The sequence below is a fragment of the Bombina bombina genome, chromosome 2, assembly GCF_027579735.1.
Source record: "Bombina bombina isolate aBomBom1 chromosome 2, aBomBom1.pri, whole genome shotgun sequence".
Taxonomy (NCBI): Eukaryota; Metazoa; Chordata; class Amphibia; order Anura; family Bombinatoridae; genus Bombina; species Bombina bombina.
The window spans coordinates 583,537,720-583,557,073 of NC_069500.1; the positions used below are offsets into that span (position 1 = coordinate 583,537,720).

Here is a 19,354-nt window from a genome sequence, read left to right on the forward strand (position 1 = left end):
TTGAGATATCTTTGTGTAATCCCTGCACCACTGGTTCAGCATACAGAGCTGAAGAGGTTGCATGTGAAAACTAGCAAAGGGGATCGCGTCCGATGCAGCAGTCATAAGACCTAGAATTTCCATGCATAAGGCTACCGAAGGGAATGATTGTGACTGAAGGTTTCGACAAGCTGATATCAATTTTAGACGTCTCTTGTCTGTCAAAGACAGAGTCATGGACACTGAATCTATCTGGAAACCTAAAAAGGTTACCCTTGTCTGAGGAATCAATGAACTTTTTGGTAAATTGATCCTCCAACCATGATCTTGAAGAAACAACACAAGACGATTCGTATGAGATTCTGCTAAATGTGAAGACTGAGCAAGTACCAAGATATCGTCCAAATAAGGAAATACCACAATACCCTGTTCTCTGATTACAGACAGAAGGGCACCGAGAACCTTTGTAAAAATTCTTGGAGCTGTAGCTAGGCCAAACGGTAGAGCCACAAACTGGTAATGCTTGTCTAGGAAAGAGAATCTCAGAAACTGATAGTGATCTGGATGAATCGGAATATGCAGATATGCATCCTGTAAATCTATTGTAGACATATAATGCCCTTGCTGAACAAAAGGCAGAATAGTCCTTACAGTTACCATTTTGAATGTTGGTATCCTTACATAACGATTCAATATTTTTAGATCCAGAACTGGTCTGAAGGAATTCTCCTTCTTTGGTACAATGAAGAGATTTGAATAAAACCCCAGCCCCTGTTCCAGAACTGGAACTGGCATAATTACTCCAGCCAACTCTAGATCTGAAACACATTTCAGAAATGCTCGAGCCTTCGCTGGGTTTACTGGGACACGGGAAAGAAAAAATCTCTTTGCAGGAGGCCTTATCTTGAAGCCAATTCTGTACCCTTCTGAAACAATGTTCTGAATCCAAAGATTGTGAATGGAATTGATCCAAATTTCTTTGAAAAAACGTAATCTGCCCCCTACCAGCTGAGCTGGAATGAGGGCCGCACCTTCATGTGGACTTAGGAGCTGGCTTTGGTTTTCTAAAAGGCTTGGATTTATTCCAGACTGGAGATGGTTTCCAAACTGATACCGCTCCTGAGGATGAAGGATCAGGCTTTTGTTCCTTGTTGTGACGAAATTTACCTTTAGATTTTTTATCCTGTGGTAAAAAAAGTTCCTTTCCCTCCAGTAACAGTTGAGATAATAGAATCCAACTGAGAACCAAATAATTTATTACCCTGGAAAGAAAGGGAAAGCAGAGTAGACTTAGAAGACATATCAGCATTCCAAGTTTTAAGCCATAAAGCTCTTCTAGCTAAAATAGCTAGAGACATATACCTGACATCAACTCTAATGATATCAAAGATGGCATCACAAATAAAATTATTAGCATGTTGAAGAAGATTAATAATGCTATGAGAATTATGATCTGTTACTTGTTGCGCTAAAGCTTCTAACCAAAAAGTTGAAGCTGCAGCAACATCCGCTAAAGATATAGCAGGTCTAAGAAGATTACCTGAACACAAGTAAGCTTTTCTTAGAAAGGATTCAATTTTCCTATCTAAAGGCTCCTTAAAGGAAGTACTATCTGCCGTAGGAATAGTAGTACGCTTAGCAAGAGTAGAGACAGCCCCATCAACTTTAGGGATTTTGTCCCAAAACTCTAATCTGTCAGATGGCACAGGATATAATTGCTTAAACGGTTTAGAAGGAGTAAATGAATTACCCAAATTATTCCATTCCCTGGAAATTACTTCAGAAATAGCATCAGGGACAGGAAAAACTTCTGGAATAACTACAGGAGATTTAAAAACCTTATTTAAACGTTTAGATTTAGTATCAAGAGGACCAGAATCCTCTATTTCTAATGCAATTAGGACTTCTTTAAGTAAAGAACGAATAAATTCCATTTTAAATAAATATGAAGATTTATCAGCATCAACCTCTGAGACAGAATCCTCTGAACCAGAAGAACCATTATCAGAATCAGAATGATGATGTTCATTTAAAAATTCATCTGAAAAATGAGAAGTTTTAAAAGACTTTTACGTTTACTAGAAGGAGGAATAACAGACATAGCCTTCTTAATGGATTTAGAAAAAAAATCTCTTATATTAACAGGAACACTCTGAGTATTAGATGTTGACGGAACAGCAACAGGTAATGTAACAGTACTAAAGGAAATATTATCTGCATTAACAAGTTTGTCATGACAATCAGTACAAACAACAGCTGGAGGAACAGATACCACAAGTTTACAGCAGATACACTTAGCTTTGGTAGATCCAGCACCAGGCAGCGATTTTCCAGAAGTATCTTCTGACTCAGTGTCAACGTGGGACATCTTGCAATATGTAATAGAAAAAACAACATATAAAGCAAAAATGATCAAATTCCTTAAATGACAGTTTCAGGAATGGGAAAAAAAGCCAGTGAACAAGCTTCTAGCAACCAGAAGCAATAAATAATGAGACTTAAATAATGTGGAGACAATAGTGACGCCCATATTTTTTTTATCCGGAACACCGACACTTTTGGTGCAAAAAAACGTCAAAAATTACGCAACTTCCGGCGACACGTATGACGCCGGAAACAAAAAAAAATTTTGCGCCAAAAAATTCCGCGCCAAGAATGACGCAATAAAATGAAGCATTTTCAGCCCCCGCGAGCCTAACAGCCCACAGGGAAAAAAGTCAAATTTTAAGGTAAGAAAAAATTGATTTATTCATATGCATTATCCCAAATATGAAACTGACTGTCTGAAATAAGGAACGTTGAACATCCTGAGTCAAGGCAAATAAATGTTTGAATACATATATTTAGAACTTTATATAAAAGTGCCCAACCATAGCTTAGAGTGTCACAGAAAATAAGACTTACTTACCCCAGGACACTCATCTACATGTAGTAAAAAGCCAAACCAGTACTGAAACGAGAATCAGTAGAGGTAATGGTATATATAAGAGTATATCGTCGATCTGAAAAGGGAGGTAAGAGATGAATCTCTACGACCGATAACAGAGAACCTATGAAATAGACCCCGTAGAAGGAGATCATTGAATTCAAATAGGCAATACTCCCTTCACATCCCTCTGACATTCACTGCACGCTGATCGGAAAACCGGGCTCCAACCTGCTGCGGAGCGCATATCAACGTAGAATCTAGCACAAACTTACTTCACCACCTCCATAGGAGGCAAAGTTTGTAAAACTGATTTGTGGGTGTGGTGAGGGGTGTATTTATAGGCATTTTGAGGTTTGGGAAACTTTGCCCCTCCTGGTAGGAATGTATATCCCATACGTCACTAGCTCATGGACTCTTGCTAATTACATGAAAGAAACATAGACTGAACATACCTCATATGCAGCTTAGCATGCAAACCGTTCCCCCAACTGAAGTTTTCCTGTACTCTTCAGCCCTTGTAAGAACAGCAGTGGATCTTAGTTACAACGTGCTAAGATCATAATCCTCCTTGCAGAAATCTTCATCTCTTTTCTGCCAAAGAGTAAATAGTACACACCGGCACCATTTAAAATAAACTTTTGCTTGAGAAATAAAAAACTAACATTTTTGTCACCACACTCGCTCTGCACTTCCTAGTTACTTAGAGTAGGCAAAGAGAATGACTGGGGGTGGAGCTAAGGGGGGATCTATATAGGCAGCTCTGCTGTGGGTGCTCTCTTTGCCACTTCCTGTAAGGGAGGAGAATATCCCGCAAGTAAGGATGAATCCGTGGACTCGATACATCTTACAAGAGAAAGGACTGAAAGGACTAAGTAACTGCCCAACAGTTAGTTTCAGCAAGGCCCAGATAGAGACCGCTCAAAGGCACTAGAGTTCCCCCGAGCACAAAGCCCCCAAAGAGACTAGACCCACCGGCTCTAAGCCCGTACCAATTCCACACATTCCCAGAAGGGAAAAGGAAAGAGAATATTCAACAAGAGATCCAAAATCTCAACAACTAGTTGAAAAGTAAAAAAGGGAACCATAGCATCAATCAGGCGCAACCGTAGGTTGCAGCAAGACAAGAAAAAAAGAATAGAGATAAACTCAACAACCTACCAGAATTAATATAGGGAAGAACCCCTACCCCAATCTGGATAAAGTCCAAAGGATCCAGAATAGCCAAAGACGACCCCGAAGACAGAGCAGAACCCCTAACTCACGCAGCCTGCACTCATGAAAGAGTGATCGCAGAATAAACAGATATTCCCCAGAACTGCCAACAATTAGCAGCATAAGCACTTATCGTGCTCCAGATGGAGCTCCTGGCTCCCACTCTGACACACAAGACAAGAAGGCACCAGTCACGAACACTAACCTATCACGTTAGAAACTGCCCCAGGAGACTCCCACAGAGGGAACCCTCCAGAAGTGCAAGAACCCATCCCCCTATAAAAATAGGGAAGCCGGAACACGCTGAGTAAAAAACTCCTCTAATCTCCACCTATGTAGAGGTCACAAGATCTGGAGAAGAACACGGTCAAAGCTCAACCAATCCATAGGCCTCAGGCCATAAAATGTAAAACCAGCCCCAACAGCTGGATCGAACCAACAACTCGAGTTGCAAAGCTCCAAAAACCCAAAGACTCACCCTGCATCTCCGGACTCTAACTTTCATCCAAGCTCTCACTGAGGGGCTGACAGGACTACTTAAAACTCCAGTCCCATTCCGAAGAGTACTACCCTCCATAAGAGACTAACTTTAATCTTCCGACACTTCTCTGCCAACCTCCTGTGACGAAAGGCAAAGAATGACTAGGGGATAAGGGAAGTGGGGGAGGTATTTAAGCTTTTGGCTGAGGTGTCTTTGCCTCCTCCTGGTGGCCAGGTTCTGAATTCCCAAAAGTAATGAATGTAGCTGTGGACTCTCTCCGTTTTAGAAGAAAAAGTTGATTTGCATGACCTTTCCATTTTCTCTGAGATACTGTAGAATCTTTTGAGAATTGAATATGTGTATTACATTTTACTGTTATCCTCATACCATTTCTTTCATGTAATTAGCAAGAGTCCATGAGCTAGTGACGTATGGGATATACATTCCTACCAGGAGGGGCAAAGTTTCCCAAACCTCAAAATGCCTATAAATACACCCCTCACCACACCCACAATTCAGTTTTACAAACTTTGCCTCCGATGGAGGTGGTGAAGTAAGTTTGTGCTAGATTCTACGTTGATATGCGCTCCGCAGCAAGTTGGAGCCCGGTTTTCCTCTCAGCGTGCAGTGAATGTCAGAGGGATGTGAGGAGAGTATTGCCTATTTGAATGCAGTGATCTCCTTCTACGGGGTCTATTTCATAGGTTCTCTGTTATCGGTCGTAGAGATTCATCTCTTACCTCCCTTTTCAGATCGACGATATACTCTTATATATACCATTACCTCTGCTGATTCTCGTTTCAGTACTGGTTTGGCTTTCTACAAACATGTAGATGAGTGTCCTGGGGTAAGTAAATCTTATTTTCTGTGACACTCTAAGCTATGGTTGGGCACTTTGTTTATAAAGTTCTAAATATATGTATTCAAACATTTATTTGCCTTGACTCAGAATGTTCAACTTTCCTTATTTTTCAGACAGTCAGTTTCATATTTGGGATTATTCATTTGAATTATTCATTTTTTCTTACCTTCAAAAATTTGACTCTTTTTTCCCTGTGGGCTGTTAGGCTCGCGGGGGCTGAAAATGCTTCATTTTATTGCGTCATTCTTGGCGCGGACTTTTTTGGCGCAAAAAATTATTTTCCGTTTCCGGCGTCATACGTGTCGCCGGAAGTTGCGTCATTTTTTGACGTTATTTTGCGCCAAAAATGTCGGCGTTCCGGATGTGGCGTCATTTTTGGCGCCAAAAGCATTTAGGCGCCAAATAATGTGGGCGTCTTATTTGGCGCTAAAAAATATGGGCGTCGCTTTTGTCTCCACATTATTTAAGTCTCATTTTTCATTGCTTCTGGTTGCTAGAAGCTTGTTCTTTGGCATTTTTTCCCATTCCTGAAACTGTCATTTAAGGAATTTGATCAATTTTGCTTTATATGTTGTTTTTTCTCTTACATATTGCAAGATGTCTCACGTTGCATCTGAGTCAGAAGATACTACAGGAAAATCGCTGTCTAGTGCTGGATCTACCAAAGCTAAGTGTATCTGCTGTAAACTTTTGGTAGCTATTCCTCCGGCTGTTGTTTGTATTAATTGTCATGACAAACTTGTTAATGCAGATAATATTTCCTTTAGTAAAGTACCATTGTCTGTTGCAGTTCCTTCAACATCTAAGGTGCAGAATGTTCCTGATAACATAAGAGATTTTGTTTCTGAATCCATCAAGAAGGCTATGTCTGTTATTTCTCCTTCTAGTAAACGTAAAAAATCTTTTAAAACTTCTCTCCCTACAGATGAATTTTTAAATGAACATCATCATTCTGATTCTGATGACTCTTCTGGTTCAGAGGATTCTGTTTCAGAGATTGATGCTGATAAATCTTCATATTTATTTAAAATGGAATTTATTCGTTCTTTACTTAAAGAAGTATTAATTGCTTTAGAAATAGAGGATTCTGGTCCTCTTGATACTAATTCTAAACGTTTAGATAAGGTATTTAAATCTCTTGTGGTTATTCCAGAAGTTTTTCCTGTTCCTAATGCTATTTCTGCAGTAATTTCCAAAGAATGGGATAAATTGGGTAATTCATTTACTCCTTCTAAACGTTTTAAGCAATTATATCCTGTACCGTCTGACAGGTTAGAATTTTGGGACAAAATCCCTAAAGTTGATGGGGCTATTTCTACCCTTGCTAAACGTACTACCATTCCTACGTCAGATGGTACTTCGTTTAAAGATCCTTTAGATAGGAAAATTGAATCCTTTCTAAGAAAAGCTTATCTGTGTTCAGGTAATCTTCTTAGACCTGCTATATCATTGGCTGATGTTGCTGCAGCTTCAACTTTTTGGTTGGAAACTTTAGCGCAACAAGTAACAAATCATGATTCTCATGATATTATTATTCTTCTTCAGCATGCTAATAATTTTATCTGTGATGCCATTTTTGATATTATCAGAGTTCATGTCAGGTTTATGTCTCTAGCTATTTTAGCTAGAAGAGCTTTATGGCTTAAGACTTGGAATGCTGATATGGCTTCTAAATCAACTCTACTTTCTATTTCTTTCCAGGGTAACAAATTATTTGGTTCTCAGTTGGATTCTATTATCTCAACTGTTACTGGTGGGAAAGGAACTTTTTTACCACAGGATAAAAAATCTAAAGGTAAAAACAGGGCTAATAATCGTTTTCGTTCCTTTCGTTTCAACAAAGAACAAAAGCCTGATCCTTCATCCTCAGGAGCAGTTTCAGTTTGGAAACCATCTCCAGTCTGGAATAAATCCAAGCCTGCTAGAAAGGCAAAGCCTGCTTCTAAGTCCACATGAAGGTGCGGCCCTCATTCCAGCTCAGCTGGTAGGGGGCAGGTTACGTTCTTTCAATTTGGATCAATTCTGTTCACAATCTTTGGATTCAGAACATTGTTTCAGAAGGGTACAGAATTGGTTTCAAGATGAGACCTCCTGCAAAGAGATTTTTTCTTTCCCGTGTCCCAGTAAATCCAGTGAAAGCTCAAGCATTTCTGAATTGTGTTTCAGGTCTAGAGTTGGCTGGAGTAATTATGCCAGTTCCAGTTCCGGAACAGGGGATGGGGTTTTATTCAAATCTCTTCATTGTACCAAAGAAGGAGAATTCCTTCAGACCAGTTCTGGATCTAAAAATATTGAATCGTTATGTAAGGATACCAACGTTCAAGATGGTAACTGTAAGGACTATCTTGCCTTTTGTTCAGCAAGGGAATTATATGTCCACAATAGATTTACAGGATGCATATCTGCATATTCCGATTCATCCAGATCATTATCAGTTCCTGAGATTCTCTTTTCTGGACAAGCATTACCAGTTTGTGGCTCTACCGTTTGGCCTAGCTACAGCTCCAAGAATTTTTTCAAAGGTTCTCGGTGCCCTTCTGTCTGTAATCAGAGAACAGGGTATTGTGGTATTTCCTTATTTGGACGATATCTTGGTACTTGCTCAGTCTTTACATTTAGCAGAATCTCATACGAATCGACTTGTGTTGTTTCTTCAAGATCATGGTTGGAGGATCAATTTACCAAAAAGTTCTTTGATTCCTCAGACAAGGGTAACCTTTCTGGGTTTCCAGATAGATTCAGTGTCCATGACTCTGTCTTTAACAGACAAGAGACGTCTAAAATTGATTGCAGCTTGTCGAAACCTTCAGTCACAATCATTCCCTTCGGTAGCCTTATGCATGGAAATTCTAGGTCTTATGACTGCTGCATCGGACGCGATCCCCTTTGCTCGTTTTCACATGCGACCTCTTCAGCTCTGTATGCTGAATCAATGGTGCAAGGATTACACAAAGATATCTCAATTAATATCTTTAAAACCGATTATTCGACACTCTCTAACGTGGTGGACAGATCACCATCGTTTAATTCAGGGGGCTTCTTTTGTGCTTCCGACCTGGACTGTAATTTCAACAGATGCAAGTCTCACAGGTTGGGGAGCTGTGTGGGGATCTCTGACGGCACAAGGAGTTTGGGAATCTCAGGAGGTGAGATTACCGATCAATATTTTGGAACTCCGTGCAATTTTCAGAGCTCTTCAGTTTTGGCCTCTTCTGAAGAGAGAATCGTTCATTTGTTTTCAGACAGACAATGTCACAACTGTGGCATACATCAATCATCAAGGAGGGACTCACAGTCCTCTGGCTATGAAAGAAGTATCTCGAATTTTGGTTTGGGCGGAATCCAGCTCCTGTCTAATCTCTGCGGTTCATATCCCAGGTATAGACAATTGGGAAGCGGATTATCTCAGTCGCCAAACGTTGCATCCGGGCGAATGGTCTCTTCACCCAGAGGTATTTCTTCAGATTGTTCAAATGTGGGAACTTCCAGAAATAGATCTGATGGCGTCTCATCTAAACAAGAAACTTCCCAGGTATCTGTCCAGATCCCGGGATCCTCAGGCGGAGGCAGTGGATGCATTATCACTTCCTTGGAAATATCATCCTGCCTATATCTTTCCGCCTCTAGTTCTTCTTCCAAGAGTAATCTCCAAGATTCTGAAGGAATGCTCGTTTGTTCTGCTGGTAGCTCCGGCATGGCCTCACAGGTTTTGGTATGCGGATCTTGTCCGGATGGCCTCTTGCCAACCGTGGACTCTTCCGTTAAGACCAGACCTTCTGTCTCAAGGTCCTTTTTTCCATCAGGATCTGAAATCCTTAAATTTAAAGGTATGGAGATTGAACGCTTGATTCTTGGTCAAAGAGGTTTCTCTGACTCTGTGATTAATACTATGTTACAGGCTCGTAAATCTGTATCTAGAGAGATATATTATAGAGTCTGGAAGACTTATATTTCTTGGTGTCTTTCTCATCATTTTTCTTGGCATTCTTTTAGAATACCGAGAATATTACAGTTTCTTCAGGATGGTTTAGATAAGGGTTTGTCCGCAAGTTCCTTGAAAGGACAAATCTCTGCTCTTTCTGTTCTTTTTCACAGAAAGATTGCTATTCTTCCTGATATTCATTGTTTTGTACAAGCTTTGGTTCGTATAAAGCCTGTCATTAAGTCAATTTCTCCTCCTTGGAGTTTGAATTTGGTTCTGGGGGCTCTTCAAGCTCCTCCATTTGAACCTATGCATTCATTGGACATTAAATTACTTTCTTGGAAAGTTTTGTTCCTTTTGGCCATCTCTTCTGCCAGAAGAGTTTCTCAATTATCTGCTCTTTCTTGTGAGTCTCCTTTTCTGATTTTTCATCAGGATAAGGCGGTGTTGCGAACTTCTTTTGAATTTTTACCTAAAGTTGTGAATTCCAACAACATTAGTAGAGAAATTGTGGTTCCTTCATTATGTCCTAATCCTAAGAATTCTAAGGAGAAATCGTTGCATTCTTTGGATGTTGTTAGAGCTTTGAAATATTATGTTGAAGCTACTAAATCTTTCCGAAAGACTTCTAGTCTATTTGTTATCTTTTCCGGTTCTAGAAAAGGCCAGAAAGCTTCTGCCATTTCTTTGGCATCTTGGTTGAAATCTTTAATTCATCTTGCCTATGTTGAGTCGGGTAAAACTCCGCCTCAGAGGATTACAGCTCATTCTACTAGGTCAGTTTCTACTTCCTGGGCGTTTAGGAATGAAGCTTCGGTTGATCAGATTTGCAAAGCAGCAACTTGGTCCTCTTTGCATACTTTTACTAAATTCTACCATTTTGATGTATTTTCTTCTTCTGAAGCAGTTTTTGGTAGAAGAGTACTTCAGGCAGCGGTTTCAGTTTGAATCTTCTGCTTATGTTTTTCATTAAACTTTTTTTTTGGGTGTGGATTATTTTCAGCAGGAATTGGCTGTCTTTATTTTATCCCTCCCTCTCTAGTGACTCTTGTGTGGAAAGATCCACATCTTGGGTAATCATTATCCCATACGTCACTAGCTCATGGACTCTTGCTAATTACATGAAAGAAAAAATAATTTATGTAAGAACTTACCTGATAAATTCATTTCTTTCATATTAGCAAGAGTCCATGAGGCCCGCCCTTTTTTTGTGGTGGTTATGATTTTGTATAAAGCACAATTATTCCAATTCCTTATTTTATATGCTTTCGCACTTTTTTATCACCCCACTTCTTGGCTATTCGTTAAACTGAATTGTGGGTGTGGTGAGGGGTGTATTTATAGGCATTTTGAGGTTTGGGAAACTTTGCCCCTCCTGGTAGGAATGTATATCCCATACGTCACTAGCTCATGGACTCTTGCTAATATGAAAGAAATGAATTTATCAGGTAAAGTTCTTACATAAATTATGTTTTTTACCATTTTTCAGAGCTGCTCCCTTTTTTCTCTCTTCTTCACATCACTCAGTGAAAACTCACCATAAAGCAGAACCTAATACATACTTTCTCTTTCGTTAGAAACATACATCAATATTTTGATTCTAAACAAATAAATCTTTGTCATTTTCTTACGTAAGTTTTTCTTTAAAAAGTAGTGAGGAAAAGAATACAAATTAATAGTAATAACTAATAAAAGGATCACTTTAAAAAATAAAAAAAACTATTGTAATACACTGTGCCAAGTATTAAGAGAAAAAAAAAAAAGAAGAAAATAAATAAATAATAATGAATTGATTTACTTACCTTGGCATCCTCTGGAGTTTTAAAGTTGATTATTTTTCCAAATTCTTTGGCATGAAAAACAGATTTGACTCTTTCCTAAGGAGTAAAGCAACATCAAATGTAACAAACTGTTTTATTACTCAGTTGTTCGGATTATTTTATTATTGAATCTAATGGTATATGCCAGGCATTGCTAATAAACACCAGGGTTTGCCAGTTTGTATAGGAAGTTAAGAAGCCATGATTGCTTTCATTGCACTTTAAGCCTGAGCTGTTGAAAGAGCAGGTTGTACAGTAAACATGCACTGCTTTGCATTTGGAAATGTTGCTTACAATAGATCATTCTATGCAAAGATTTGCCAAGAATTATCTAAGCAATTTCAGCCAGTGTTTAAGTCAACAAGCTGCAAAAATAATCATGATTGTGTTACAGGGAATACTTCTCTGACAGACATCATCGATAATCTCTAAAGGAATAATGGTGTGCACAACTACGGTTGGAGGAAGGGTGACATTGTTAACTTGTATTGTTAAATATAAATGGATCATTTTTTTGATCATAACTAAAAAAAGAAGAAGCCGCAGATAGCATACACTGGTACTTTAGAATATTAAGGCAATACCTTTATATCTTAGGTATTACAGCAGTTTTTTAACAAGCAAAATATAAGTACAACATGCAGGCTATTTTTTTTTTGGTGAATACTATGGGGCCGCTTTATCAAATGCAATGCCAATCAGCCGCTAGCAGGGGGTGGCAATCATCCCGATCGGATCGGGACGATTGCAGTCCGGCACCTCAGAGGTGGCGGACGAGTTAAGGAAACATCGGGGGCAGATTGCAGCATCCGCTGCTTTTAAATCTATCCCTATGTTTTGTAAAAGAGAATATCACCTAAAAATTACTGTATTTTAAAGTCCATGTGATTTGAGACACACATCTCGTTTTTTCAAATATAGGTTAACTTAATACACCCAATTTTCTAATTGTTTTTTGGCCTCCAATGGAACAACTTTGTTTATTTACTTAAATTGACAGTCTACTCCAGAATTGTTATTAATTAAAAAGATAGATAATGCCTTTATTTACCATTCCCCAGTTTTGTATAACCAACACAGTTATATTAATACACTTTTTACCTCTGTAATTACCGTGTATCTAAGCCTCTGCAAACTGCCCCCTTATTTGACTTCTTTTGACAGACTTTCATTTTAGCCAATCAGTGCTGGCTCCTAGGTAACTCCACGTGCGTTAGCACAGTGTTATCTATATGAGACACATGAACTAACACCCTATAGTGGTGAAAAACTGTCAAAATGCATTCAGATAAGAGGCTGTCTTCAAGGTCTAAGAAATTAGCATATGAACCTCCTAGATTTAACTTTCATCTAAGAATACCAAGAGAACAAAGCAAAATTGTTGATAAAAATAAATTGTAAAGTTGTTTAAAATTAACTTCCCTATCTGAATCATGAAAGTTTATTTTGGACTAGACTGTCCCTTTAATATACATTTTACCTTTGTGATTACCTTTTATATATACGCCTCTGCAATCTGCCCCCTTATTTTATTTCTTTTGACAGGCTTGCATTTTAGCCAATCAGTGCTGACTCATAAATAACTCCACAGGCACGAGAACAATGTTATTTATATGGCACATATAAAATACACTGAGATAAGAGGCGGCATTCAAGGGTTTAGAAATGAGTTTATAAGCCTACCTAGGTTTAGCTTTCAATAAAGAATACCAAGAGAAGAAATCAAATTTGATGATAAAATTAAACTGGACAGTTGTTTAAAATTGCATGCCCTTTCTGAATCATGAACGTTTCATTTTGACTTGACTGTCCCTTTAAATACATCATACTGCTACATAAACTGATTGGAGCTGCTGATTCTGTGATGCTGCAGTTCCACTGAGGGCAGAGGGAAATAATAAAATATTTAAACTGCAATCACAAGTATTCTTCTTAAAGGGAAAGTCTAAGTCAAATTTTTTTTCATGATTCAGTTAGGGCATGCAATTCTAAACCAATTTACTTGTATCATCAAATTTCCTTCGTTCATATGGTATTCTTTCTTGAAAGCTAAACTTAGGTAGGCTCATATGCTAATTTCTAAGCCCTCGAAGGCCACCTCTTATCTCAGTGTATTTTGAGGGATTTTTTTTTTACAGCTAGAAAGCGCTGGTTTATGTGTGCCATACAGATAACATTGTGCTCACTACCGTGGAGTTACCTAGGAGTCAGCACTGATTGGCTAAAATGCAAGTCTCTCAAAAGAACTGAAATAAAGGGGCAGTCTGGAGAGGCTTAGATACAATGTAATTATAGAGGTAAAATATATATTAATATAACTGTGTTGGTTATGCAAAACTGGAGAATGGGTAATTAAGGGATTATCTATCTTTTAAAACAACAAAAATTCTGGAGTAAACTGTCCCTTTAATCAAGTACTTGTATGTTTAAGGCCATTTAATCAAAACAATAGTATTTTCTTTCTTAAGAATGGGTGCTTTATTCTCTTTTAAATAGTGGATCAAATTGTTTCTCTAAAAGAACCAAGTGTATGAGGAGCTTTATACTCAGAACAAAATAAACAATTCATTTTTTAGTTCTAAATATTATTTTGACTAAAAAAATGCATACAGTACCTTTGCTTCAATGCGTAGTCTTCTACCACTAACAATAAACGGCTCTTTGGTAAATTCATCAAAACTGTACTGCCATTCACAGGTAAGCTGGCCAAATGTACCCTTTGTCACAAACAGAACACCGCTGGGGAAAGGCAAAGTGCACCCATTAGCTATATTGTATAGTTGCAGCGAACAAACAAAATGGCGCCCTTACACAATGTCAGTAATATTTAAGGTCAATAATGATATCTGAGCCTTAAGTAAGTGTTTAGCATTTGTTAAACAGGATAATATAAATGAACCAGAGAGTTTTTAATGCTCCAACATTTTCAAAACTACGTACTCAAAAATGGTCTTTAATTTTAAATAGCTAACAAAGTGCTGATAATTACAACCTGAACATACTGATAGTGGGAATTTTGACCCTATTTGTATATAAGGCTACTTTATACCCATGCAAATTCCTAAAAAGGTTTTAGAAAAAACATTATGTTTCTCGTGGAGTTTGTTCACTTCCAGCTGTAATTACAACAAATTATTCTGAAATCTGTAAATGCTAAGTGAAGACACATACAGAATATACAGTGTGGTGCAGGGATTTCCTCAGCAGCGAATAAAGGGAAACACATACCTCTTCATCACCATTAGTAAGTCTGTGTTGTTGACCATAGCGTGTGCAAAATATTTAGACTTGGCAAATCTTCCATTTTCAATTTTCTAGAAGACAGAATACATAAAATGATAAAGTATATAAAAAAGCGAAAAGTGATTTGAGGTTGGATTTGTTTAAAAAACAACAACAACAAAAAACAACAGGAGAAAGTGAGTTCTACACTTCAGAATCCTGGTTCTTCTTGTTGTTTTTACACTCAGGGCCTAATAAACTAAAGCTCGTGGCTCTGGCGAGATGATCTAAGAAACCTGGTCAGTACTGTGAGGTCTCTGAAAGAGACAAATGTAACCTTGAGAGCCGTTTGTCTCCTTCACACCCAGAACCCAGGACCAATACATTATATATAACAAACAGACCCCAAAGATTTTGTGTGATTTCTCTCCATGCCGACAAGTTTTTGACCATCAGGCCATTAGACAGCAGTTACATATAAGGACATTTTCACTTCTGTTTTTTTTTTTAAACTGAGGTCTAACACTTTTTAGTGTAGATTTTGTTTTTGTGGTGTCACTAAAATTCTTTAAGGTCAAGATCTTTATTGAGGTGCAAAAACGCTGGTATTTAAAAATAAATGTAAATAAAATTGCTCCCTTATTTAATAGTGAGTCACTGTTATTTTAAAAGTCAAATAGTCAAAGCTGAAATTTTGAATAAGAAGCAATTTGGAACGTACTAGTTTTAGCTGTATTAGAGCCCTTTTTTGCATATCCTGTGTTCACAAACACTACATCTGCTCATGAAGAGTATTGTCAGCCATGATTTGTTTGCTGCATGCAAGCCATTGGGCAGAGAAGCATATGTTTCTGAAACTTCATTTTCCTAGAAGCAATATTGCTAAAACAAGTACATTACAAAAATGCTTCTATTGAGAATTAAATGCACTCGCAAAAAATATTTATCAACTCCAATGTCAGCCAAAATGCAGTTATGGCTCTAACCAACGCCCTATCCCCTCCATGTTACATAGACAAATGGCCTCTCATTTGGAAGAAGAGAATCGCCAGCACCACTGACTACCAGGGAGTTTTTAATGAAGGAAGATATTACAAAGCCCATATCTTCCCACAATTTAAGAATAAGGGACCCATTTATCAAGCTCCGTGTTTCTAAAGACCACTGCTCCATAACCTGTCTGCCTGCTCTGAGGAGGCAGACAGACATCGCAGGAAATCAATCCAATTGAATACGATTGGGTTAATTGACACCCCCTGCTAGTGGCCGATTGGCCGCAAATCTGCAGGGGGCATCGTTGCACCAGCAGTTCACAAGAGCTACTGGTGGAATGTTGAATGGGGAGAGCGTATTGCTGTCCGCATAAGCAATGTCCGTCGGACATGATCCGCTGATCGAATCATGTCGGACAGACATTTGTTAAATAGGCCCCTAAGAGGATGACTCCCTTATTTTTAATGAATGCTCACATGCTTCTCTTACTTGTAGGCAAACAACATGATAATCCATGATCAGGACCCTCTTTCGGATGAGGGTTCACACACCCTTTTTGCTATGAGGTGATGCTAATTACAGAACCATAGACATATGGACAAAAAAGGCCCTCAAAATACACAGATGGACATGCAACTCTTTAATTGAATGCACCAATCTTTCTCTTTCACATGAGTTGTCCTGCAAGGTGATTGTTAGTAACTCCTAAGAGGCATTTATTAACCACCCCATAGAAATATACTCTAAAAGCCTTCATGTGAAAGAGGGGTCCCTAGCACTCAAATAAGGGGTTTTATGTTTTTAGAGCTGTCAAATCACTAGTGTAGTAAAAAAGGGCACCCTAGCAGCAGTAAATGGGAGAACTGATCAAGCGCCAAAGAAGTAGCCACTGATCTATTAGAATGAGCAGTAATCCGCAGCAGTGGAGGATGACCTGCCTCCAAGCAAGCCTTGTGAATCTCAAGTTTCAACCAGTTTAATATCCATCTTATGGATAGGTTTAAAAGGAGAAGCCTGCAGGTTAAGATTCCATGGAGGAGAAATTGGCGTGATTACAGGTTTAATACGAACCAAAGCCTGAACAAAACCATGAAAAATCAGCAAGATTAGCAATCTTCCTATGGAACAAAACTGAAAGAACAGAAATCTGCCAGAGATAGCCAGACCGTCCTGTAAGAACAGCAAAATTCTAGGAATTCGGAAAGAATGCCAGGAAAAACCATGATCATGATACACCAATAAATAAATGCTCACCAGACCTAATGATAGATTCTCTTAGTTACAGGCTTATGAGCCTGAATTAAGGTTTTAATCACAAAATCAGGAAAACCCCTACATCTAAGGATTAAACGTTCAATTCCCATGTCATCAAGTTCAGAGACTTGAGATCTGGATGGAAAAATGGACCTTGAGACAGAAGGTCTGACGGCAGAAGCCAAGGAAGACAACTGGGCATTTAAACCAGTTGTCTTTACATCTATTGTGGACATAATCTGACCTTGCTGAACAAAGAGCAGAATAGTCAAAATAGTTTCCATTTTAAAAGATGGAATCCTTATAAACTTGTTCAGAGCTTATAGATCCAGAACTGGTCTGAAAGTTTCTTCCTTCTTTGGAACAATGAAGATATTTGAATAAAATCCCTTCCCCTGTTCCTGCAAAACAGGAAAAATCACTCCCATAGCTTTCAGATCTGAGACAGACTTGAAAAAATCTTGAGCTTACACAGGATTCCTTGAAACATTAGAAAGAAAAAACCTTCCTCTGGGAGGCCTTGTTCTGAATCCTATTCGATATACATGTGAAACTATATTCAGAACCCAGGTATCTGGAACAGACTGAAATCAAGCCTCCTGAAAAAAACTTAACCTGCTCCTACCAGAACTTCTGTATCGAGGGGCCGCACCTTCATGCAGTTTTAGTAGTCGGGATAGATTTCTCACCCTGCTTTGACTTGTTCCAGTTAGCACTAGGTCTCCAGATTAAGCCAGAGGTGCCTTGCTTCTGAACAGAGAAGTCAAACTTTTGTTCCTTATTCTGCCGAAAGGAACAAAAATGATTAGAAGCTTTAGATTTGCCTCTGGGCTTTTTGCCCTGAGGAAGAAAAGCCCCTTTACCTCCAGTAACAGTATATATTATAGAATCTAAACTCAAACAACTTCTTTCCCTGAAAGGAAAGAGATAATAATCCTGATTTTGAGACCATATCAGCAGACCAGGATTTAAGCCATAAGGCTCTCTTGGCAAGGACTGCCAAAGACATGCTTTTGATATTAATATTCATGATATCAAATATAGCATCACAAATAAAAGAATTTGCACTTTTGAGTAAACCTAAATAATTAACACTAGCAGAGTCATCAGAAAACTGTTCTTAAATACCCCTGACCCCTGGGGCTGTTTCATTCCCAGACCTAAGGTGGATTACTTAGCTGGCAAAGGTTGTGAGCAATAGAGTCATCCAGTTCCCCTATAAGTGCTTCTAGATCTGCGCTACTACGGCGGGGCAAGAACCACCAGCACTTCCTGTTGTCTGCCGGCTACTACACCTAGCACGTCCAACCATCCTACCCCCTCCAACAGTTGTTGCGAGAGAGGGTCCAAGCAATCCGCTGGTTCCGGGGAAAGCGAGGCATTTGGTTTCAGTCCGGAGTGTTGTTGCGGCCTGGTCTAATTTTCCTCAGACGACCCACCCCCTTCTCACTGGTGCTGCGTGAGGACTATCACCATCCTTTTCACCGGTAACACCACACAAGGCAATACACTCTGGAAGCTCACCCCTGAGTCCCGGGGCTGTATCATTTTCAGTCTTATGGGGAGTTAATTAGCTGGCAGTCATAAGAGGACTACCTACTGTCGCTACTTGCAATCCCGGATCAGAGGGCTTGCTGATCCGTTCTACTACCTTTCTCCTTGATTCACATTGTTATAAGGAGTCATTGCTGAGTCTCCCTCCCTGCTTAACCACGGAACTCAGATCACATCATAAAGCAAGGGTTAAAGCCTAAGATTAGTCAACTCTGCTGGCAACACTTTTGATGAGAATACCTAAATTGTGAGTAGTTAACGGGGCTTATGTTATTCCAAAGGTACTGCTCTGTCATACCAAGCCTGGTCTAGACCAATAACACTGCTTATTCTCATTTTCATAAATTCATATCCCCAGGACTCTATTATTAATATCTAATTCACTACTCTTCAGAGCCCTGAGCCCCCCTGAAGCGCATATCGGCTTACTATTCCACTACCCTCTTCCCCCCAGAGGTGGCGGTGAGGGGAAGGAGAAAATAAGAGAGGGGGAATTAGGACAAGGAATCGTAGAAGGTAGTGGGCTCTAGTCTATCTCTCCTACCCCCTCTTCTGTTTACTTTTCTTTGCTGGACTTTTTTTATTCTTTTTATTGCATGTTATGTGCTTGATTTTTTCTATGAACCTGTGATGACACAAGTAGCCCAGTCTCATCTCGTCAAGCGCTGTAAATTTCTGTATTAAGAATACTACTCATCTGTGTATGAGAATGTATATTCATGATAGCGTTTTTTTTCCCACAGCTTGTTCACAGAGGTAGGTTTAACTACTACTGATTAGCTAGAACATACTTAAATTAGGGATCCCACTAAACTCAGCTCCCATTATAATATTTTTTTAACTGGGACAGGTCAGTTCTAGCTACCCCCCCCCACCCACTGTCTTTTATCGGTTATATACCCATTCCCCTCGTAGGGAAGAAATAAGGTGCTCATTATCAATCTAGAGTTGTTCACCTGAGTTTTTACCTATTCATGCCTATCTTAAGTCGAGTTCATCCAGCCTCAAGGTGTGGAACAATCTAGGGTTGAAGGTGGTGCAGGGGACTTGGGAAGCGGCATCAGAGGACGCCAGTAGGCGTGGACCTTGATCTAGGGCGCTATCTTACCAAGGGCCTTTCACTCCC

The 19,354-nt window shown here is 39.1% G+C and overlaps 1 protein-coding gene across 4 annotated transcripts in view; it reads right to left on the reverse strand.

Annotated features, from left to right (window-relative positions):
• VPS13A (vacuolar protein sorting 13 homolog A) overlaps positions 1-19,354 on the reverse strand; it is a 767,672-nt gene that overhangs the window by 16,241 nt on the left and 732,077 nt on the right. For all 4 annotated transcript variants that reach the window (XM_053702484.1, XM_053702483.1, XM_053702481.1 and 1 more), the window contains exons 69-71: positions 14,434-14,519; positions 13,821-13,944; positions 11,188-11,262 (exon numbers count right to left, since the gene is read on the reverse strand). In XM_053702484.1, coding sequence (XP_053558459.1) covers positions 11,188-11,262; positions 13,821-13,944; positions 14,434-14,519 — 285 coding nt within the window. The remainder of the gene's footprint in view (positions 1-11,187; positions 11,263-13,820; positions 13,945-14,433; positions 14,520-19,354) is intronic.